The following is a 24,143-nucleotide window of genomic DNA, read 5'->3' as shown; positions in this document are numbered from 1 at the left end:
TTCTGACTTCAAACAAACCGGAAAAAAACATCCAAGCAAACTTCAGCTCCAGCTAACTGAGCAACAAGTTAGACTAGTAGTAATTAGCATAATATAGTACTGTACTAAACCCAGCATTATCGAAAAAGGTTTCAACAAAGTGCAAACAATTTATTGATAAGTGACATCTCACACCAGAGATACATGAACAGTGCTGTGCTTGTCATGAACACACACATTGTCAAATAAAACTCAGTCAATGATTGACAGTCATTACAGTACCAGGTGAGTGATGTACCATGAGTTATAAGAGAAGGAAATGTCAGATAGAACCAGTCTCAGCGTCTGAATGATACCAGACATGGCTAAGCCACCACTGGTGTAACCAGCAGCAACAGGCTCTCGCATGTCCTTGGTTTGCCCAACCTAGGTTATGACTTGTCGCTTGAAGAATTGCAGTGGGTAATACAAGACCCTCAACAAGGTTTTGTTCCCAAAATGTCCCTTCTACTCAATGTCAGGTCATAATGTACTTAACCAATGTCAAGGGGAAATTATCTCAACCTTGGTAAGGGGGTAACAATCTCTCTCTGGTAATGCCTCTCTGGAAATCCCCTGCCCCCATTGTGAATATAGGCCTTTCCTTCCTTCACCATTATTCACTTTGAGACATGGGGAAGCTTGACACAATTGCCATTAAACAGTCAGCCCACAAAATTCCAACATTACATCACTCCAAAGAGTCCCTGCATCCTCTACCATCTGGTTGCACAGTGTGACCTCTGACATCAGAGGTCAGTGCTATGAGTCTGATGTGGTCCTCTGGCTGGAAGCTGTGACGGTCAGCAGAGGCTCAATGTTCAGTTCCAGTCTCAGGTCCTGCAGACTCTGCTCCCAGCGTCGCTCGTAGAAGATGCTGAGGACACAGCGGGCCTGTCGGCCATTCCTCACAGCCCTCGGCCCCAGGGACGTCACCAGGGATTCCAAACGACTGTGGGAGAGCCACAAGGAAACAGTCATGCCGAAATAATCACATTACTTTACAAATACCAGACTGATGCCAATAGTTATTGTATAACAGATAAGGAAGCATTTACAGCTGATGTTAATACTCAGACAATACCCCCTTTAAATTCATTATGACACTTTCAGGAAATTCAGTTTCGAGAAGTATTTAATTTTCATACGCAATTTGATTTCAATTCTAAAAACCTACGAAGCAATGTGTCATTGACGGGACTGAAAGTCCCACCTAATATTCTCGGAAATCCTAGCACTAGTGCTATAGACCTAGGTCAGGGGATCGTGTGGGATTCTCTTGGCTACTTCGAAAAGGGAGAAAGAAATGTTCCAGGGAGGGTGCTCTTCAGATAGACAACTCCCCAAAAATCATGAATTTAGGTAGACAGGGCTTAAAAGGCGGGCGGGAATTGTGCTCATAAAAAAGAATCCCCTCGGAAACATGACAGAAGCGGACCCAATGCAGACGCAGATAGCTAGGCTAAGCCACAACCGATACATAAGAGGTCATGGAGCACCATCCTCCCACTAAAAAAATGTCAACTACAGTACGCCCTCAAAAATGTGTGTAGAGTGTGTGGGGAGAGCTTTCTAACAAGCAATGACAAGCACCGTTTGTTTGTGGAAATTGTCTGCAGGCCCTACTACACTTTGTCATTAGAAATTATGTCCGGGGGCCTCCCAAGTGGCACAGCGGTCTAAGGCACTATATCGCAGTGCTGGAGGCATCACTAGAGACCCGGGTTTGATCCCGGGCTATATCACAATCGGCTGTGATCGGGAGTCAGTGCGGTATGGAATATTGTTAACATTGTGGGAAGCAACAGTTAACTTAATAGTTATAAAATACTTGATCTAGCTGTCAAACATTTAGTTGTGAATTCCATACTGTACTTCGATCACCTGGCGCGTACTGCACCAACAGTGAGTGACTCACAAGGCTCTGGTCTCATGTTGTGTTCTTGTAAACAAACACCACCTGACATGTGACTGGGGACTACTCTAAGCTACATTAATATTGTGACAGGTGAAATGAAGAACGCAATATTTTTTTTCTGCTAAAGTACTGCACAAGTTGACTGCAGATATTTATTTACTTAAAGTATCTACAAATATTCAACTGTATAAAAAAAAGAAGTAATATATAGTTTCAACGGCATTGATGGTATTTAAAAACCATCCTGTGGCTTTTTCCAAATATCCCGATTTTATGGTATACCGCCCAAGACTAGTATCATCCACATTATTGTAGAAGTGTTTAGAAACATATTATATTCTTATTTACAATACAAGTGACTCCAAAATGACACAATACATTATTTTTATTTGTATATATACACACACCATTTAGCATACACCCCTCCAACCAGACATGCTTTATCTACTCATTTGCTGGATGCAGAGTTCAAGTGAAGGTCAACAAATCTTAGAGAAAGCAGACTGTATTGCAATCCTCTCTGATGAGTGGTTGAATGTTCGTGGGCAAGGAATAATTAACTACATAATCTCCACCCCATAACCAGTATTCTACAAGAGCACAGACACAAGGGACAACAGACACACCGGTCTCTACATTGTAGATGACTTGAAGGCAGTCACCTTGGACCTTGGACCACAGAAAGTATTTGTACTGGTGACAGACAATGTTGTGAACATGAAGGCTGCTTGGTCTAAAGTGGAGGAGTCCTACCCTCACATCACACCCATTGGCTGTGCTGCTCATGCATTGAATCTGCTCCTCAAGGACATCATGGCACTGAAAACAATGGATACACTCTACAAGAGAGCCAAGGAGATGGTTAGGTATGTGAAGGGTCATCAAGTTATAGCAGCAATCTACCTCACCAAGCAAAGTGAGAAGAATAAGAGCACCACATTGAAGCTGCCCAGCAACACCCGTTGTGGTGGTGTTGTCATCATGTTTGACAGTCTCCTGGAGGGGAAGGAGTCTCCAAGAAATGGCCATATCACAGACCCATCAAGAGGATCCTCCTGGATGATGTATTTTGGGAGAGTGGTAAGCAGTCTGAAACTCTTGAAACCTATAGCAGTAGCCATTGCACAGATTGAGGGAGACTGCTTGCAGATGTAAGAGAAGAAATCTGTATTGCCCTGCCCACTTCACTGTTGCTCCAAGCAAAGGAAACTGCAGTTCTGAAATACATCAAAAAGCGTGAAGACTTCTGACTGAAGCCCATACATGCCACAGCGTACATGTTGGACCCCAAGTATGCTGGCAAGAGCATCCTGTCTGGTGCAGAGATCAACAAGGCCTATGGTGTAATCACTACCGTGTCTCGCCACCTTGGCCTGGATGAGAGCATGGTTCTTGGCAGTCTGACGAAGTACACTTCCAAACAAGGGCTTTGGGATGGAGATACAATATGGCAGTTGTGCCAACATATCTCAATCGGCCACCTGGTGGAAGGGACTTTGTGGATCTGAGACTCTTTCCACTGTTGCCTCCATCATCCTCCAAATCCCACCAACATCAGTCATGGAAGCCTGTGAGGAAGACAACCAAAGCTTAAGTTTCTAAACTATCCAATGCAAAAAACATCTACATTTAAATGGTATTAATATTAATTTGCATATATTTATGTTAATTCCCGTTAATTCCAACTGAAAATGTACACCTCTGAATATTCCCCAAAATGTGCAACCTTAGTTCTACTTCAAAGAATCTCAATTTGAATACTTTTTGGTTACTACATGATTCCATATGTGTTATTTCATAGTTTTGATGTCTTCCCTATTATTCTACAATGTAGAAAATAGTTTTACTATAAAGAAAAACCCTGGAATGAGTAGGTGTGTCCAAACTTTTGACAGGTACATTTTTCTCCCCTTTTTCGTGATATGCAATTGGTAGTTACAGTCCTGTCTCATCACTGTAACTCCCGTATGGACTCGGGAGAGGCGAAGGTCGAGAGCCGTACAATCCAGGTGTGCAAAGCTCTGTGACTTACCAAGAAATTCTCACAGTTGTAATCACTGCCAAAGGGTATTCTAACACTATCGACTCGGGTGTGAATACTTACAGTGGGGAGAACAAGTATTTGATACACTGCCGATTTTGCAGATTTTCCTACTTACAAAGCATGTAGAGGTCTGTCATTTTTATCATAGGTACACTTCAACTGTGAGAGACGGAATCTAAAACAAAAATCAAGAAAATCACATTGTATGATTTTTAAGTAATTAATTTGCATTTTATTGCATGACATAAGTATTTGATCACCTACCAACCAGTAAGAATTCCGGCTCTCACAGACCTGTTAGTTTTTCTTTAAGAAGTCCTCCTGTTCTCCACTCATTACCTGTATTAACTGCACCTGTTTGAACTCGTTACCTGTATAAAAGACACCTGTCCACACACTCAATCAAACAGACTCCAACCTCTCCACAATGGCCAAGACCAGAGAGCTGTGTAAGGACATCAGGGATAAATTGTAGACCTGTACAAGGCTGGGATGGGCTACAGGACAATAGGCAAGCAGCTTGGTGAGAAGGCAACAACTGTTGGCACAATTATTAGAAAATGGAAGAAGTTCAAGATGACGGTCAATCACCCTTGGTCTGGGGCTCCATGCAAGATCTCACCTCGTGGGGCATCAATGATCATGAGGAATGTGAGGGATCAGCCCAGAACTACACGGCAGGACCTGGTCAATGACCTGAAGAGAGCTGGGACCACAGTCTCAAAGAAAACCATTAGTAACACACTACGCCGTCATGAATTAAAATCCTGCAGCGCACGCAAGGTCCCCCTGCTCAAGCCAGCGCATGTCCAGGCCCGTCTGAAGTTTGCCAATGACCATCTGGATGATCCAGAGGAGGAATGGGAGAAGGTCATGTGGTCTGATGAGACAAAAATAGAGCTTTTTGCTCTAAACTCCACTCGCCGTGTTTGGAGGAATAGAAGGATGAGTACAACCCCAAGAACACCATCCCAACCGTGAAGCATGGAGGTGGAAACATCATTCTTTGGGGATGCTTTTCTCCAAAGGGGACAGGACGACTGCACCGTATTGAGGGGAGGATGGATGGGGCCATGTATCGCGAGATCTTGACCAACAACCTCCTTCCCTCAGTAAGAGCATTGAAGATGGGTCGTGGCTGGGTCTTCCAGCATGACAACGACCCGAAACACACAGCCAGGGCAACTAAGGAGTGGCTCCGTAAGAAGCATCTCAAGGTCCTGGAGTGGCCTAGCCAGTCTCCAGACCTGAACCCAATAGAAAATCTTTGGAGGGAGCCGAAAGTCCGTATTGCCCAGCGACAGCCCCGAAACCTGAAGGATCTGGAGAAGGTCTGTATGGAGGAGTGGGCCAAAATCCCTGCTGCAGTGTGTGCAAACCTGGTCAAGAACTACAGGAAACGTATGATCTCTGTAATTGCAAACTAAGGTTTCTGTACCAAATATTAAGTTCTGCTTTGCTGATGTATCAAATACTTATGTCATGCAATAAAATGCAAATTAATTACTTAAAAATCATACAATGTGATTTTCTGGATTTTTGTTTTAGATTCCTTCTCTCACAGTTGAAGTGTACCTATGATAAAAATTACAGACCTCTACATGCTTTGTAAGTAGGAAAACCTGCAAAATCGTCAGTGTATCAAATACTTGTTCTCCCCACTGTATGTAAATTAGATATGTGTATTTAATTTTCAACTAATGTTTTCACTTTTTCATTATGGGGTATTGTGTGTAGATGGGTAAGAAAAAACATATTTAACCCATTTTGAATTCAGGCTGTAACACAACAAAATGTGAAATAAGTCAAGAGGTACAGTTGAAGTCGGAAGGTTACATACACCTTAGCCAAATACATTTAAACTCAGTTTTTCACAATTCCTGACATTAATTCTATTAAAAATTCCCTGTTTTACGTCAGTTAGGATCACCACTTTATTTTAAGAATGTGAAATGTCAGAATAATAGTGGAGAAAATGATTTATTTCAGCTTTTATTTCTTTCATCACATTCCCAGTGGGTCAGAAGTTTAGATACACTCAATTAGTATTTGGTAGCATTGCCTTCAAATTGTTTAACTTGGGTCAAACGTTTCGGGTAGCCATCCACAAGCTTCCCACAGTAAGTTGGGTGAATTTTGGCCCATTCCTCCTGACAGCTGGTGTAATCGAGTCAGGTTTGTAGGCCTCCTTGCTCGCACACGCTTTCTCAGTTCTGTCCACAAACTTTCTATAGGATTGAGGTCAGGGCTTTGTGATGGCCACTCCAATACCTTGACTTTGTTGTCCTTAATCCATTTTGAAACAACTTTGGAAGTATGCTTGGGGTCATTGTCCATTCGGAAGACCCATTTGCGACCAAGCTTTAACTTCCTGACTGATGTCTTGAGATGTTGCTTCAATATATCCACATCATTTTCCTGCCTCATGATGCCATCTATTTTGTGAAGTTGCACCAATCCCTCCTGCAGCAAAGCACCCCCACAACATGATGCTGCCACCCCCATGCTTCATGGTTGGGATGGTGTTCTTCGGCTTGCAAGCATCCCCCTTTTTCCTCCAAACATAACGATGGTCATTATGGCCAAACAGTTCTATTTTTGTTTTATCAGACCAGAGGACATTTCTCCAAAAAGTACAATCTTTGGCTCCATGTGCAGTTCCAAACCGTAGTCTGGCTGAGCAGCCTTTCAGGTTATGTCGATATAGGACTCGTTTTACTGTGGATATAGATACTTTTGTACCTGTTTCCTCCAGTGTCTTCACAAGGTCCTTTGCTGTTGTTCTGGGATTGATTTGCACTTTTCACACCAAAGTACTTTCATCTCTAGGAGACGGAACACGTCTCGTTCCTGAGCGGTATGACGGCTGCGTGGTCCCATGGTGTTTATACTTGCGTACTATTGTTTGTACAGATGAACATGGTACCTTCAGGCGTTGGGGAAACTGCTCCCAAGTTTGAATCAGACTTGTGGAGGTCAACAATTTTTTTCTGAGGTCTTGGCTGATTTCTTTTGATTTTCCCATGATGTCAAGCAAAGAGGCACTGAGTTTGAAGGCAGGCCTTGAAATACATCCACAGGTACACCTCCAATTGACTCAAATGATGTCAATTAGCCTATCAGAAGCGTCTAAAGCCATGACATCCTTCTCTGGAATTTTCCAAGCTGTTTAAAGGCACAGGCAACTTAGTGTAAGTAAACTTCTGACCCACTGGAATTGTGATACAGTGAATTATAAGTTAAATAATCTGTCTGTAAACAATTGTTGGAAAAATGATGTGCTAACCGACTTGCCAAAACAATAGTTTGTTAACAAGAAATTTGTGGAGTGGTTGAAACACCATTTAAACTAGTTTATGTAAACTTCAACTGTATGAATATGCTAAGGCACTGTATGTACAAAAAGTGCTGTAATTTCTAAATTTCTAAACGGTTCACCTGATATGGATGAAAATATTCTCAAATTAAAGCTGACTGTCTGCATTTCAATGGCGTGGTCATTTGTATCTGGAGTAGAGAAAAAAAAAAAAACGTTCACTGTTCCAATACTTTTGGAGCTCACTGTATGTAATGGATGAATCCTACTTCTATGGTGGCAGACTCACCTAGCATGTTAGTGGGCAAGCCTAGTAAGCTGTGCAGTAAATCGTGGACCTCTCTGTATCTCTGTATAACATACGCCAACTCTTCATTATCCACAAACTTCACATCTGCCCTTGAGTCAGGGGTCACCCTCTGAGAAAGAGAGGGAAAGAAAAAGTAGAGCGATATGAGGATAAGCAAATACACTACAAAAACCACTACACTCCCTCTGCAAAGAGATCAATGTCCTTCACAAACTCACATTGTCCTCAAGGAAGCGCAAGTACTCTTTCCCTAAGGATCCATCTGGAAGGAAGGCCATCTTGGACAGATCCAATGTGGATAGCCTGATCCGTGGGCGCTCTCTAATACACCAATAGATGAAACATACACACAAGAGCATTAATGGACAAACATGTTCCCACAGAACTTATCCCAATCGTAGAGATGTATATTTCAGGAATCAGGATGTAGGACAGAGGGCAGAGGTTGTGCCATACGTTAGAATGGTATAGCCCTCAGGGTCTCCTCTTATTCTGTCCCGGAGCGTAATTAGGGCCAGGTGTCCTGTAGTCTCGCCGAGAACTGCCACCATGTCTACAATACATGGGGAACCGGGATCACAGTCAGAAAAATATGGTCCTTTTTATTGAGAAAAATGCAGTGTAGTATGTTACACCAAAAGAGAAACTTAAGTTATTGCTCACCCTTTTGAATAATTGATATTTCAATTACTTGTTTTAAATCAAACTTTTCATCTACTTTCACTAAGACTGTTTCACACAGTTTCACAGTTTTTGTTCTTGTTTTACCAGACCTGGTAACAAAGGATCTAAATGACACAGGAAAACCACTAAATAACCCTGCTTGGTATCGATTACTGAGTAATGAAACTTAATCACCTACTTTGAATTTCCAATGCAGACAGGAAAACGAAACAGGGAACACCCCACCCACACCAAACTCATTATGGATCAGAATTATGGTCGTTCCATGAAATAAGTGCCTTTTACGTCCCTTTGATATTTTAGTTAGAAATTGTGCACCAATATTGAATTTAAAAGCCTGTTATATTCAATGAAGTGCCAATTAATATAGAACACATGGATAATTGAATAATTCATTTTTTTTATATGAATAAAGAGTTGTTAAAGTGCCAAAATACTGCATTTTGACATGTTCCCTCTGTGACTTTTATTTTATCCACTTTATCCAATTTTATCCACTTAAGTTTTCCACATCATTATAAAGCCCTAGTTATTTTGTTGCTTTGAGAAAGTACATTCTAATTATTATTATTTATTTAATGTGATTAGTTATTCATTTTAAGGTAAAAAAACCTGTCTCTTATTTTAAAGGTCAACCCTGTTACAAAAACTGAACTCTCGTTTTAATATGGTGAACCTATTCCTTTTTAAATATTTTTTTCAAAAGAAACATCTAATAGTAATGTCTAGTGTAAAAGCAGGTGAGCTTGTTCTACTCTTGTCAATTGTCTGATGTTTTGTGGTGGAAAACTGAGTAGGCCGAGCATAACAAGTCAGCCAACCCTATTACCCATAGATAGGCAGGCTAGAAATGTTTTAATTTAATTTTTTTTCATTCACTTGCCCCTCCCTGTTGTACACAATAAGCTTCCATTCCCCCTGTCATAAGGGGATTTATTGCTGATTTAAGATGAACTCGTCAACCCTGTTACTTTATTTGGCACTTACTATAGTTATTTTTATTATTTTACCTCTTCTATTAAGTTGAACATGTGCTCTTTATGACAGAATATTAAAATGGTGAAATCAAACGTTTTCCCCCCACCAAAACATCTTAAAAGCACCGAATTGGTAGAACAACCCATTGCCTGCTCTGGGGTTAATATCAGAGCTCTGGGGTTAATATCAGAGTCATACAAACTGAGTACCATTATATTTAGCCAAACTCTTGGTACTATACACCTATGGCTCTGGTTAATAAGGAGTTTGTCAGTGCTAAATACTCTTGATGATGTCTAAAAACTTCCTACACATATAAATGTCCATGTGAACATATCACAACTGGAAGTGGGCATCCTTCTCACCATGTCTGTAGGGGTCCTGCAGGGCTGCCACCCCAGGGCCCACAGCCAGCAGTGCTTTCTGGATGACGTTGGTAGGGATGTGGCCCGGGTACAGTCTGTCATAGTGGCTGTCTGCAGAGTTTAGACCACTATGCTGCTGCCGGACACACAGGGCCGTAGGGGAGAGCAAACACCATCAGACATGATAATGCAGAACACCTGACTCTGAAGCAGTCATTCATCCCACCCACAATGGCTCATCAATTATCAATGCTCAGATGGGCCCACAGGTAGTTTCCAGTGCTCTAGTTTACTGTCAAACAGTGATGAATTTTCCTAGTAAATGAGTAGTACATGAGGCCAGCAAGGAAATTAGTGTGATGGGAATCTTGGAACGCATTTTGAGTTTCACATTAACTGTATGTTTACAAAGCACACATGACACAAAAAAGCATTTTACAAACAGGACATCATTATCAGTGTTGAGGAGTAGTGAACTACATGTAGTTCAACTAGTAATTTAACAAAGTTTTGCAGTAGCTTGGTGGTAGTTGAACTAAATTCAAATCTAGGTAGTGTTTTCAGTAGTTAAAACGTTTTTTACTGTGTAACTTACTACTGGAACTACACACTACTTTTTTGGCTAAAATAAAATATGGGTGAAGAACGCAATCATTTCCTTTCTTTTTCAGCATAAGACATGCCAAATTCTCACTTGAAACATACTATAAATTATGACCCCAAAGTAATCTGTCTTGCAATTTGTAGTCTGACATTTCAGATTTACATATGATCATTTTTCAGAGACTAGTCTCAGACTAGGACACTGACATTAGTATGATATGTTACGTTTGGTATGGTTACATAAGATAGGTTATTTATTTTTATTTATTTTTATTTTACCGTTATTTTACCAGGTAAGTTGACTGAGAACACGTTCTCATTTGCAGCAACGACCTGGGGAATAGTTACAGGGGAGAGGAGGGGGATGAATGAGCCAATTGTAAACTGGGGATTATTAGGTGACCGTGATGGTTGAGGGCCAGATTGGGAATTTAGCCAGGACACCGGGGTTAACACCCCTACTCTTACGATAAGTGCCATGGGATCTTTAATGACCTCAGAGAGTCAGGACACCCGTTTAACGTCCCATCCGAAAGACGGCACCCTACACAGAGCAGTGTCCCCAATCACTGCCCTGGGGCATTGGGATCTTTTGTTTAGACCAGAGGAAAGAGTGCCTCCTACTGGCCCTCCAACACCACTTCCAGCAGCACCTGGTCTCCCATCCAGGGACTGACCAGGACCAACCCTGCTTAGCTTCAGAAGCAAGCCAGCAGTGGTATGCAGGGTGGTATGCTGCTGGCTTAAAGTTACTTAAAGCAAAAACGAAACGTCTAGCATGGTTGCGTGTTCTAATTTCATCAAGGACAACTTCAGCACTTTGGCTACTTTGCAACTACTTACCATGTTAGCTAACCCTTTTAGCTAAACCTTTTCCTAACCCTTTAACCTACCTCCTTACCCCAAACCTTGCCTCATTAATGTTAGCTAGCATTAGCAACCTAGCCACCTAGCTAACATTAGCCAAAACAAATGTAAATTCATAAAAGATCATACGTTTTGCAAATTTGTAACATACTGTACGAATTGCAATTTGTATCATATTCTACAAATTGTAATTCGTAACATATCATACGGAATGGATGGACATCCACAAATTAATACATACCATACAAAATGTAATATATCATACTAAATGGAGTAACTCAGAGTTACATACAGATTAATATGAAATGGTCTGTGACCATGTTGTTTCACAGAGTATTTTGAATGTAGTGAACTACTTTTTCAAAGTAACTTTAGTTAAGTAAATACATTTTTCTTAAGGGTAGCTTTAGTGTGAATTACTGTATTATATTCTATTGTATCTTAGTCTATGCCGCTGTGACAATACTTAGATTTGTGTTTGTGTATATGTTGTGAAATTATTAGATATTACTTGTTATATATTACTGCACTGTAGGAGCTAGAAACATAAGCATTTTGCTACACCCGCAATAACATCTGCTAAACACATGTATGTGACCAATAAAATTTATTTCAATGAATTGGTAGCTTGGTAAACTAGACTACTCCGCTGTCCAAGAATCCACCTCCTGCACGCCTGCCTTCCTTGTGCTGGGCAGAGAGATCTGCACCCCTGCAGAGATGACGTTTGGTCGGCCCCTGGATAGCCCTCCTGTTCCCCCGGGGCCGGAGTATGCCCAGAAACTCCAGGACCGCCTGGAGACAGCCCACACCTTCGCCAGAGAGCAGCTGGTGAATGCAGGTGTGAGGCAGAAGAGGAACTATGACGTGCACACCCGGGGAAGGCACTTTGTGGCTGGGGTGCTGGTCTGGGTCTACAGCCCCCTGAGGAAGAAAGGCAGATGCCCCAAGTGGGACAGCCACTGGGTGGGGCCCTGCAGCGCCCTGGAGAGGGTAGGGGGTTGTGTACCAGGTACAGCTTCCTCCCAGGGGGAGAAAGGAGGCACTGCAACGGGACAGGTTACCCAGGGACCCCCACAATCCCCCCCTCTGGCAATGACATTCCCCAAGCACCCACACTCAGGCACCACAGACCAGGCTCCAGACAGCCCATCATTACAATACATTTCGTAAATGTAAAAAAACCCGATGTTATATTAGCTAACTAGCTACAGTGCAGGCTAACTCAAATGAGCTGCTAACGACGTAGCTAGTATGCTATCTAGCCAACTTTACATACTGCAATAGCTAGCTAGCTAAGTGAATTAAATATCACCAGCTACCTAACTTCATATTAGCTCGCTATCTTGATGTATTTATCATTGTAAAAAACAAACTTCAAATGCATTTGTAGGTAGCTACCTAACAGCCATGGAGGAGGGTGAAAGGATAGCAGCCCCAACTGTCAAAGTGAGAGTAGGCTATTCTGGATAAGGCAGGTACTTTTGTGTGGTTCCTGTCCTTAGAAGTGAGGACAGAGTTATACTAAATTATACTTATTTGAGTATAATGAAGTCTATTTCTTGTGATGTTTTATGTCCTCTGATACAGAGAGCTGTGAAAGCCTGTCTGCAGATGAGGTCACAATGAAGAGCAGTGGTTCTCAGTCCTGCTCCTGGGGACTCAAAGGGGTGCACATTTTTGTTTTTGCCTTAGCACTGCACAGCTGATTCAAATGATCAACTCATCAAGTGGTATTTATGTATTCATTTGTGATGCTATCCTTGATATGATCCTGCTGTTGCCACATGCTACACATGCACATATGTGTGCACATGCATCTATCATTCCAATGTTATCATGATTTATTATCAGAAATATTATACTTTAGTAATCCACAATGACCTGGTGATGTAAAGGTCTAATAATGACATTTCTTCCATATTCCTACAGATACCTTGCAATTGGAGATTCCTTCAAAACGATTGCCTTCAAAACAATTTTTAAGAGCCATCCAGATTCCTTCAAAACGATTGCCTTCAAAACGATTTTTAAGAGCCATCCACATTGCAGTAAGAGTATTCTCACAATTACCTAGCTATGTCAACTGCAGTTATTCAATTCCCAGTTTCTCTCCCTTTGATTTGATTTCTACTTCTAAAGTAAGGGTGCTGTTTAGGTAAGGGTGATGTCTGTATAAAAACAAAACAGGCTCTTTTAAGAGTCACCCATATTGAAAAAATGTAGCACAATTAGACACCCTATAACCCACACACTCATGTATCAATCTAATTGATGGATTGTGTTGTACAGTAAGCAGGCTCAGGTGTAACTGTGGCTCCTTCCACCTTCAAAGAATAGGCAAAAGGACCAACCATGGAGAATAGCAAGACACTTCATTATTTCTAATTATATAACTACGCTATATTGTTTGTTCTCGTGTGTCTGTGCATGTTTTTCGGTATAAAGTACTAGTGTGGACACCAGGTGAGGCCACACACAGATTCCTGTTGAACACTGTCTCTTTAACTACCTTTATTTTCTCAATAACAGTCTCACCTTCACTTCATCCCACTCTTCCCTTCTCCCTAAATCCTCTAGGTTATATCAGCTGTCTCGGTGAACCCCTCCCGCATCTGAACTGGCTACATACAGGGCACAGCATGATGAGAGGTTAGAGGTCACTTGGTCAGGTCAACAGGAAGTGTTATGCTTAACATTGAAATACAGATAGAGATGTAGTAGTCCCAGAGTTAATGATCCAAGGTCAGTTTTGCATTTCACCTCCTTATGATTATGATGACCGACAGTGTTAGAAAAAAACAAAAAAACAAGGCTTAATGCGATCTCTCTCTGTCCATCTGTCGTCTGCAGGTATGTTTTGATGTGAGAGGTTGCCAACCCCCCAGTCCCGTCATCGCCACCTCACCTGCTCTGAAGATAACCTTTGGGCCAACTGGGGGCCCAAGGCTGGTTAGTAGACACCATGTAATTGTGATGAACTGAGAGAATATTAAGTTTAGTAGCACTGTAATTCATTAATCATATGCTGTCTTCCCTGCTCCTCACTTCTTACCACTGTCCCTTTGTCTTTTACACCTCCCTTCTTTCTGTTTTTATAATGCACACCAGATGTGCATTGCAGTACTTCTTTCAATAAAGTGTTTCACATTCTCTGCTGGTTGAAAGTAAGTCTCTCATTTGATTAAATACTACACCTATCCTGTGTCCTCAGATCAGTGCAGATGAAGGAAATTAGATATTGAGATGAACAGGTTTTAGAGTATTTACACAACGCATAGAAGTTTAGTGTACTGTTTATTTTATTCTGTATATATGAATTACAAATCAATCTTTAACTAGTTAAATCATATTTCTAGTCTTGCATAGTTACCGTATGTAACCGTTGATGTCCCAGGACCAGGATTGGTAAACACTTTTAAAGTGTATAATTGTAATACATACACGCAGGTAGATACAGGATCATTCAAAGACTGGAGTTTGATACTCCTGGTATTGGATATGACTGAAAAAGAATGTCTCCAACACATTCATACATGAACTGCACCTTTATTTGCCAAGGTAGAGTAAATGATCAGTGAATATATTCAATGTACAGGCTACAATGTGGGGATCTAATGCTTGGTAATAACATGTATTTACAACTTGCATCTTTGGCACAATAAAGTTATATTATACTCAATCCAAAGGCTTCATTAATGTCATTAATGTTTTAAGTCGATACAACCGGCTATGATAGCTAGGTTCTGACCTAATATTTAAGGTTCCCTACACAGATCGGCTACATAGCTAGCTATACATCCACAGGCATACAGGTATTTGTTATCCTCCACTACACAATAAGCAAGAAAATAGTTAGCTACGTTACTCCAGCTGCATTGCATGGAAAATATCAGCAAGCCAAAATTATACATAAAACTTTGCAGTAAATGCTTCAGCTAGCTAGATTCTTCACATCCACTGTTTCACAAGACTACAGCCTGGTTTACTGGTTCTCTCAGGAGTCCGTAAAACATTAATCACTAATTACAATTCTATGCAGCCAGTTCAGATGCAGGAGAAGAGGAGATGCAGATGGAGAAGAGGAGAAAGGGACGAAGTGAAAGAGACTTATTGTGAAAATAAGGTAGTTAAAGACACAACCCCCTTGGGTTGTGCTGTGGCGGAGATCTTTGTGGGCTATACTCGGCCTTGTCTCAGGATGGTAAGTTGGTGGTTGAAGATATCCCTCTAGTGGTGTGGGGGCTGTGCTTTGGCAAAGTCGGTGGGGTTATATCCTGCCTGTTTGGCCCTGTCCGGGGTTATCATCAGATGGGGCCACAGTGTCTCCTGACTCCTCCTGTCTCAGCCTCCAGTATTTATGCTGCAGTAGTTTGTGTCGGGGGAATAGGGTCAGTCTGTTATATCTGGAGTATTTCTCCTGTCTTATCCAGTGTCCTGTGTGAATTTAAGTATGCTCTCTCTAATTCTTTCTCACGGAGGACCTGAGCCCTAGGACCATGCCTCAGGACTACCTGGCATGATGACTCCTTGCTGTCCCCAGTCCACCTGGCCGTGCTGCTGCTCCAGTTTCAACTGTTCTGCCTGCGGCTATGGAACCCTGACCTGTTCACCGGACGTGCTACCTGTCCCAGACCTGCTGTTTTCAACTCTCTAGAGACAGCAGGAGCGGTAGAGATACTCTTAATGATTGGCTATGAAAAGCCAACTGACATTTACTCCTGAGGTGCTGACTTGTTGCACCCTCGACAACTACTGTGATTATTATTATTTGACCATGCTGGTCATTTATGAACATTTGAACATCTTGGCCATGTTCTGTTATAATCTCCACCCGGCACAGCCAGAAGAGGACTGGCCACCCCTCATAGCCTGGTTCCTCTCTAGGTTTCTTCCTACGTTTTGGCCTTTCTAGGGAGTTTTTCCTAGCCGCCGTGCTTCTACACCTGCATTGCTTGCTGTTTGGGGTTTTAGGCTGGGTTTCTGTACAGCACTTTGATATATCAGCTGATGTAAGGGCTATATAAATACATTTGATTTGTTGAACAACAATCTGTGTGTGGCCTCACCTGGTGTCCACACCACACAAAGTGGCTGCTGAGTACTTTATGCTGAAAAACATGAACGGACACACGAGGACAAACAATATAGCGTAGTTATAGAAACAATGAAGTGTCTTACTATTCTCCATGGTTGGCCCTCTTGCCTATTCTTTGAAGGTGGAAGGAGCCAGTTATACACCTGAGCAACACAATCCATCAATCAGATTGATACATGAGTGTGTAGATGTGGGTTATAGGGTGTCTAATTGTTCTACATGTTTTCAATATGAGTGATTTAAAATGGCCTGTTTTATTTTTGTACAGACATCACACCCGTACCTAAACAGCACCCTCACTTGAGAAGTAGAAATCAAAGGGAGAGAAACTGGGAATTGAATAACTGCAGTAAGTAATGGAAATGGAAGAACACTCTTATTGCAATGTGAATGACTCTTAAAAGAGCATTTGGTTGTGCATAGTCTATGGTTTGTGCATAGCCAGGGAACAGCACCCTCTTCGAAGAAGTAGGAGGTGAAGATCTCCCTCTTGCTGCGTTGCTGGACCCCATCCTTGAAACATCCTGCAGAGCCTCGTGTCCATCCTCATTAAGTTATTTTGTTATTTAACTAGGCAAGCCAGTTAAGAACAAATTATTATTTACAATGACGGCCTAGGGTGGCTGGGTTTCTGTACAGCACTTTGATATATCAGCTGATGTAAGAAGGGCTAGTTAACAGTAGGTTAACTGCCTTGTTCAGGGGCAGAATGACAGATTTTTACCTTGTCAGCTCAGGGATTTGATCTAGCAACCTTTCGGTTACTGGCCCAATGCTCTAACCACTATGCTACCTGCCGCCCCAAAGTTATTTTTTATTTCACCTTTATTTAACCAGGTAGGCTAGTTGAGAACAAGTTCTCATTTGCAACTGCGACCTGGCCAAGTTATGCAGGACACAGGTAGCCTTCACACACCTGAATTCCTCCAGGAGGCAGTCCTAGATGGCCCTGGTCACCCAACCTTGCAGTGCCCTACACAGTAACTGTAGGCAATCGTTTTGAAGGAATCTCCAGTTACAAGGCATCTGTAGGAATATGGAAGACAATGTAATTAGACTTTTACATCACCAAGTCATTGTGGATTACTAAAGTATAATATTCCTGATAACAAATCATGATAACATTGGAATGATAGATGCATGGGCACACATATGTGCATGTGACAATAACAGGATCATATTAAGGATAGCATCACAAATGAATACATAAATACCACTTGAAGCTTGATGATGAGTTGACCATTTGAATCAGCTGTGCAGTGCTAAGGCAAAAACAAAAATGTGCACCCCTTTGAGGTCCCAGGACCAGGACTGAGAACCACTGCTCTCCATTAGGACCTCTTCATATGTAGACAGGTTTCATAGCTCTCTTTTTTTGAGGACAGAAAACCTCACAAGAAACAGACTTCATTATAGTCAAATTACACCGCACTGAATATTATGTTACTATTATCTCCATCCTCACTTCTAGGGACAGGAACTACACAAAAGTACCTGCCCTATCCAGAATAACCTACTCTCTCACTGACAGTTGGGGCTGCTATCCTATCACCCTCCTCCATGGCTGTTAGCTAGCCAACGTTACCTACAAATGCATTTGGAGTTTGTTTATCACTGTAAAAAACACATCAAGATAGCTAACTAATAGGAAGTTAGGTAGATGGTGATATTTAATTCACTTAGCTAGCTATCTATACAGTATTTGAAGTTGGCTAGACAGCTAGCTAGCCAACTAAGTTAGTTAACGTTAGCTCATTTAGCAGCTCATGAGTTAGCCTGCACTGTAGTTAGTTAGCTAATAATACGTCGTTTTCGAAATCTATTTACTTACTTGAACAGGTTCTCCCAGCCATGTGGACAATTGGAAACAGGGCAGTAAAGTTTGTTTGCCACCAGAGCGTTTTAGAGGATATTACTATTGAACTATGTACCCATTTCATAACCAGACCTTCATATAACACGCCTACAAGCGAGTCACAATGGGCGGCCTAAGCCGTACGCAGCAATTTACTGCTATCTAGTGTACAGTCACCGTAATCAGTCACGTGGGCTGCAACAGAAAAAGTACAGCACAAAAAGCTGTAGTACATTGGGCCTTAATTTGGTAAGTACAACACTTCCTTATTTTTTGTAGCTTGGATGAATGGTCATGATATTGGGGCTCGCTCACCCCGAAAACCTTTTCAGTATGCAGGTAGTGCACTGCTGAGAAGAAAGTCAACGTTATGCCGTAAATGCATGGCTCCATAGCTAAGCCTACAGTAGTACGACAGTTGAGCAAGATGTCCACTGGCAGGGAAAAAAGGAAATGGACAGACCTACTTAGAAAATGTTTTCTGTACCTTGGCTGCATCTCTACGGTACATGCAGTTTAAAGTAGTTTTCTGGATCAGCGTGCGTTTGCAGTTGTCAAAACAAGAACATTGTTTCAGTTAGATTTCTCAAATTGCCTGGGAGGGGCAGTTGGACGTTGAAGCTGGAGCTCATTTACTGCATTGCTACACAATGTATTAAAGGTGCAATATGCAGAAATCGCTCTGCCATTTACTGGTTGCTAAAATAGTTTGCCTAATTTCAGTTTTTGTGACAAAACAAGCAGTAATTGTGTAGGACATCATTGTACCATCTAAACCACAGTGAAATATATTTTCCATAACCAAGAGTATTGTATGTTCAGTTATTTGAAGCTTGTATACAAAACTGAAAGTAAAAGATTGAAAAAACAAAACTTAAGAATGGAAGCATAGGAATAGCGCACATAGAACATATCTACCATGTCTTAGACTGGCTTTCAATGAGAATGACAGATCTATAACATTTATATGTGAATTTGATCAGGTAACCCAGAAAGTTACATATTGCAGTTTTAAAGACTAAAAAATACTATTTGGAGAACAGCAAAAACAAACAAAAAGGAACCCAGCCATTAATTATTATGTTTAAAGGTCTGTGGAAAGGCATATACAATTTCAAGCACTACTCATTTACTTGTGTAACAACATCACCTTTTAAATCTCTTTTTTCTTTCTCTTGAAGTGACTTCACTTTACAATTTCAAACTATTACAAGAATCCTCTCTCTCTGAGACTAAAAGGATTAAGAGTCAGTTAAATCTGTCCATACTAGAGGTCGACCGATTATGATTTTTCAATACCGATACCGATTATTGGAGAACAAAAAAAGCCGATACCGATTAATCGCGCAATTTTTATAGATATATTTGTAATAATGACAACAATACTGAATGAACAATGAACACTTTTATTTTAACTTAAAATAATACATAAATAACATTATTTAGTCTCAAATAAATAATGAAACATGTTCAATTTGGTTTAAATAATGCAAAAACACAGTGTTGGAGAAGAAAGTTAAAAGTGCAATATTTGCCATATAAAAAAGCTAACGTTTAAGTTCCTCGCTCAGAACATGAGAACATATGAAAGCTGGTGGTTCAATATTCCCAGTTCTTCAATATTCCCAGTTAAGATGTTTTAGGTTGTAGTTATTATAGGAACTATGACGCTTCGACTATTTCTCTATACCATTTGTATTTCATATGGCTTTGACTATTGGATGTTCTTATAGGCACTTTAGTATTGCCAGCCTAATCTCGGGAGTTGATAGGCTTGAAGTCATAAACAGCGCTGTGCTTCAAGCATTGCTAAGAGCTGCTGGCAAATGCAGTACAGTGATGTTTAAATGAATGCTTACGTGCCTGCTGCTGCCTACCACCGCTCAGTCAGACTGCTCTATCAAATATCAAATCATAGACTTAATTATAATATAATAAACACAGAAATATGAGCCTTTGGTCATTAATATGGTCAAATCCGGAAACTATCATTTCGAAAACAAAACGTTTATTCTTTCAGTGAAATACGGAACCGTTCCGTATTTTATCGAACGGGTGGCAACCCTAAGTCTAAATATTGCTGTTACATTGCACAACCTTCAATGTTATGTCCCAATTATGTAAAATCCTGGCGAATTAATTACGGTCACACCGTTCACAACGAGCCAACAACTGTTGTATATACCCTGACTCTGCTTGCACTGAACGCAAGAGAAGTGACACAATTTCCCTAGTTAATATTGCCTGCTAACATGAATTTCTTTTAACTAAATATGCAGGTTAAAAAAATATACTTCTGTGTATTGATTTTAAGAAAGGAATTGATGTTTATGGTTAGGTATGATTGTGCTTTTTTCGCGAATGCTCTTTTGTTAAATCATCACCTGTTTGGCGAAGTTGAAGTAGGCTGTGATTCGATGATAAATTAACAGGCACCACATTGATTATATGCAACGCAGGATAAGCTACTTAACCTAGTAATATCATCAACCATGTGTAGTTAACTAGTGATTATGTGAAGATTTATTGTTTTTTATAAGATACATTTAATGCTAGCTAGCAACTTACCTTGGCTCATTGCAGCCACAGGGTCCTTTTGATGCTGCACTCGCGTAACAGGTGGTCAGCCTGCCACGCAGTTTTCTCTTGGATTGCAATGTAATCGGCCATAATCGGCGTCCAAAAAGGCCGATTATCGATTGTTCAAAACTTGAAATCGTCCCTAATTAATCGGTCATGGCGATTAATCGGTCGACCTCTAGTCCATACTGCAGGTCTGCCTGCCAAGACACTCCTGTCCTGTCTCTTTTTGAATTATCTGTTGATTACTAAGTACTGCTACACTATATTGCATTTATTTGTTGTTTTGACCTGAGGTGAAATGTTGAATGACAGAAATGTGCTTAGACGACATACAGCAAAGTTGGCTTTTTGACATGCTTAACTGTGCATGCATCCCTAGTGCAACAGCTGCAAATAAACAAACAGAACAGCTGCCTCTACCCCGTATTTCCTGTGAGTTATGTAGGTAACCTATCATTGCAGTGGCCTGGGACATAGGGTGTGGTTAATCCATTCGCTAAATAATAAGGTTTGATATTTGTTTACACAGGAAGCTGTATGAGACGTTGATGGAGAGGCATGGCCCGCATATCTCTACCCTCTTTGGACTCCTCCCTTCCAGGGATACCCCAGAGTGTGCTGGCTGTTTCCATGGAAGCTAAGTACCAATGCCAGCAGTGTCACCAGGTCCTGAGGAAGCCAGTCCAGGCTCAGTGTGGACATCGTTTCTGTGTCCATTGTTTCAAACTGCTCACCAGGTAGACTACTGTAGCTCTTCACCTCATCCCCACTACAGGCTCTGCAACCCCCCACCCTTCCTCAAGTTCCCCTTACTTTAATTAACCCTTTCTCACTGGGCATGCTGCTCCACCCCACGAAGTCTTGCTGTAGCTTTAGCACTGCAGTGTCTCTCTGTGGTGGTGGTGTTGTTGGTTCCTTGGCTCCCATCAGCATCTTGCCCTTCCACTTACCTCAGCCCCTGTCTGGATGAGTCAGCATGGGATTCTGTGTGTCGGTCTGCGGTGGGTGTGTGGTAGGGTTGGGCAGTATACACATTTCCATCCCTCCATACCATGCCTGTGGCATCCAAATATTATTTTAATCCAGGAGTAGATCATCTCTGCTGCTGTGACCAAGAAGCTTGATCTTGCAAGCTAATGTTAGCCACTTAACTAACATTAGCAAAACCCAGCTGGAGAGAATTTATTTGGCACATCTTAGATAGTTAAAAGGTATATAGCTGGCAAACATTTAGTAGTGAATTTCATACAAGTGTAACTTGATCACCTAACTTAAGTTGCGCTGTAGAGATGACTCCCTTCACAAAGCTCCCATTTTGCTCGTTGTGCTTCTTTGTAAACAAATGCACATGACTGGCACAAACCGCTATTTTGGGAAACTAGTTCCGGTAAGCTTCATAATGAAAAATTGTGAAGCGCGTGCTGCACGACAGTGAGTGACTCACAAGGCTCTGGTCTCTCATCGTTGTGTGCTTGTAAACAAACACCACGTGACTGGGGACTACTGTAAAATGAAATGAAGAACGCAATGTTCTTTATCTCCTAACATATTGCACAAGTAGCTACAAATATTCAAATGTGTAAAAAAAACGTAAAATAAATAGTTTCAAAGGTTTTGAAAAATCATCCCGTGGCTTTTTCCAAATACCCCGGTATACGGTTGTAACGACTCTCGTCGTTGGTTGAAGGAGAGGAGGACCAAAACGCAGCGTGGTATGTATCCATATTTATTAGAATACTTTTCTAGACGAACAAAACAATAAACAAAACGAAACCAACGACGCTACAGTCCTGAACAAGAGCACAATGAAAAAACAATGAACGGACGAACAGGAATAATCACCCACAAACAAACAGTGAGAACAGCCTACCTTAATATGGTTCCCAATCAGAGACAACGTAAAACACCTGCCTCTGATTGAGAACCATATCAGGCTAGTTAGACAACCCTCAACCAATGAAAACACATAACATGAAATATACCCACCCAGCTCATGTCCTGACCAACTAAACAAAGACTAAACAAAGGAAATAAGGTCAGGAACGTGACAACGGTATACCGCCCAAGCCTAGTGTGTGGTAGCCAGTCAGATTAACACCAATACTGGTCCAGCCTCGACTGGAACTATCTGGAATGGATCTTACCTCTGGTGGTGCAACTGGACCAAGCTGATCTTGCTGATTCTTACTAAATATGTCTTCTCACTGGGAGTTTAACTATGTCACCATCTCACACTGCAGCTAATTATGTTTATTTGTGTTTTGTTCATTTCATTATAACAGATTGTAGTTCTATTAACTTTGGGCACATTTTCTCTTCTGTGATTATGGAAAATATATTTCACAGTGGTTTAGATGGTACAATGATGCTCTACACAATTACTGCTTGTTTTCACACCTTTAGTCCTTTAAAGAGAAGTGGAACCATGTATGTTTTTATACTTCACCTGTTGCTAGAAATTTAGATATTTTTGCCTCTTAATTTGCTAACTTGAGTAAAAATGGTGCAGTGGAATGGAAAGAAGATGGAGTGAAGCTTCAGCTTTTCTTAGTTCCAGGATGTCCTGATTATCATCTGATTATAATTGGAGTATGTTCAAGACTGGACATGCATTTTTTAACTTGCAAAGTGACATTATCAGAGATCAGACTACGTAGAATCTGCACGGGAAAGAACAACAATAAGTTAAAGTGTACGTGGAAGCCTGGAAGATAATTGTAAATACTGGATGGGCGATTAGTTGTTTTATAAGGAGAAACGGACATTCAACTACGAACCCTCACTGTCACTGTCACGTTCCTGACCTGTTTTCTGTTGTTTTTGTATGTGTTTAGTCGGTCAGGGCGTGAGTTGGGGTGGGCATTCTATGTTATGTGTATCTATGTTGGTTAATGGGTTACCTGATATGGTTCTCAATTAGAGGCAGGTGTAATTCATTTCCTCTGATTGAGAACCATATTAAGGTAGGATGTTCTCACTGTTTGTTTGTGGGTGATTGTCTTCCGTGTCTGTGTTTGTCGCGCCACACGGGACTGTTTCGGTTTGTGTAGTCTATTCTTGTTCTGCGTGTTTATGTTTTTCCAGTTCAGGTCTGTCTACGTTATTTTGTTTATTATCAAGTGTAGTTCGTTTTCGTCTTGTTTAATAAATTCATCATGTCTTCATTACCCGTTGCGTCTTGGTCCAATCTCTCTCCTCAAGACGATCGTTACAGTCACAGTCTTAACTCATTTAATATGATACATTTCACTACAGTTCAGGTCAACTACATTGTACTTGAAGTGCTATATTGGTGCTAATGTTGAAATTCAAGGGACAGTCATTTGGTAATTCCAGGAATTTGTACAATTTGTAATCCTGTTTCGCTTTAAACTCACTAGAAATTCCAGTTGCCACGTCATTTTCTAAGAATTGAATGGGGAGTGGTTTCAACATGGAGCTAGCTGGTCATGGTTGGTTATCTAAATGCATACCACATAGTTAGTGGTTTCTAGTGGGACTACA

At 41.1% G+C, this 24,143-nt stretch overlaps 2 protein-coding genes and 1 long non-coding RNA gene across 5 annotated transcripts in view; 1 reads left to right on the top strand and 2 right to left on the bottom strand.

The window, feature by feature from the left end:
- Window positions 1–2,303: 2,303 nt before the first annotated feature.
- Window positions 2,304–12,269, bottom strand: LOC139551846 (ubiquinone biosynthesis protein COQ4 homolog, mitochondrial-like). Its single transcript, XM_071363206.1, has 8 exons — window positions 12,022–12,269; window positions 11,769–11,898; window positions 9,634–9,769; window positions 8,063–8,159; window positions 7,825–7,927; window positions 7,586–7,715; window positions 7,419–7,487; window positions 2,304–3,504 (listed from the first exon to the last, which is right to left on the bottom strand). Exons 1-8 carry the CDS (start codon window positions 12,267–12,269, stop codon window positions 3,491–3,493), a joined length of 927 nt encoding a protein of 308 aa, XP_071219307.1. The 3' UTR covers window positions 2,304–3,490.
- Window positions 12,270–14,636: 2,367 nt separating this feature from the next.
- On the bottom strand, window positions 14,637–18,172 carry LOC139552262 (uncharacterized). The gene is made up of 3 exons (XR_011670403.1): window positions 18,033–18,172; window positions 17,416–17,591; window positions 14,637–17,227 (listed from the first exon to the last, which is right to left on the bottom strand). It is a non-coding gene; the product is annotated as an uncharacterized lncRNA (long non-coding RNA).
- A 28-nt stretch (window positions 18,173–18,200) lies between these two features.
- Window positions 18,201–24,143, top strand: part of LOC139552259 (TNF receptor-associated factor 2-like) — a 34,923-nt gene continuing 28,980 nt past the window's right edge. For all 3 annotated transcript variants that reach the window (XM_071363804.1, XM_071363803.1, XM_071363802.1), the window contains exons 1-2: window positions 18,201–18,305; window positions 21,169–21,376. In XM_071363804.1, coding sequence (XP_071219905.1) covers window positions 21,198–21,376 — 179 coding nt within the window. In that variant the 5' untranslated portion in view covers window positions 18,201–18,305; window positions 21,169–21,197. The remainder of the gene's footprint in view (window positions 18,306–21,168; window positions 21,377–24,143) is intronic.

The sequence above is a fragment of the Salvelinus alpinus genome, chromosome 24 (assembly GCF_045679555.1).
Source record: "Salvelinus alpinus chromosome 24, SLU_Salpinus.1, whole genome shotgun sequence".
NCBI classification, from domain to species: domain Eukaryota; kingdom Metazoa; phylum Chordata; class Actinopteri; order Salmoniformes; family Salmonidae; genus Salvelinus; species Salvelinus alpinus.
This window is presented reverse-complemented; position numbering and strand designations above follow the sequence as displayed.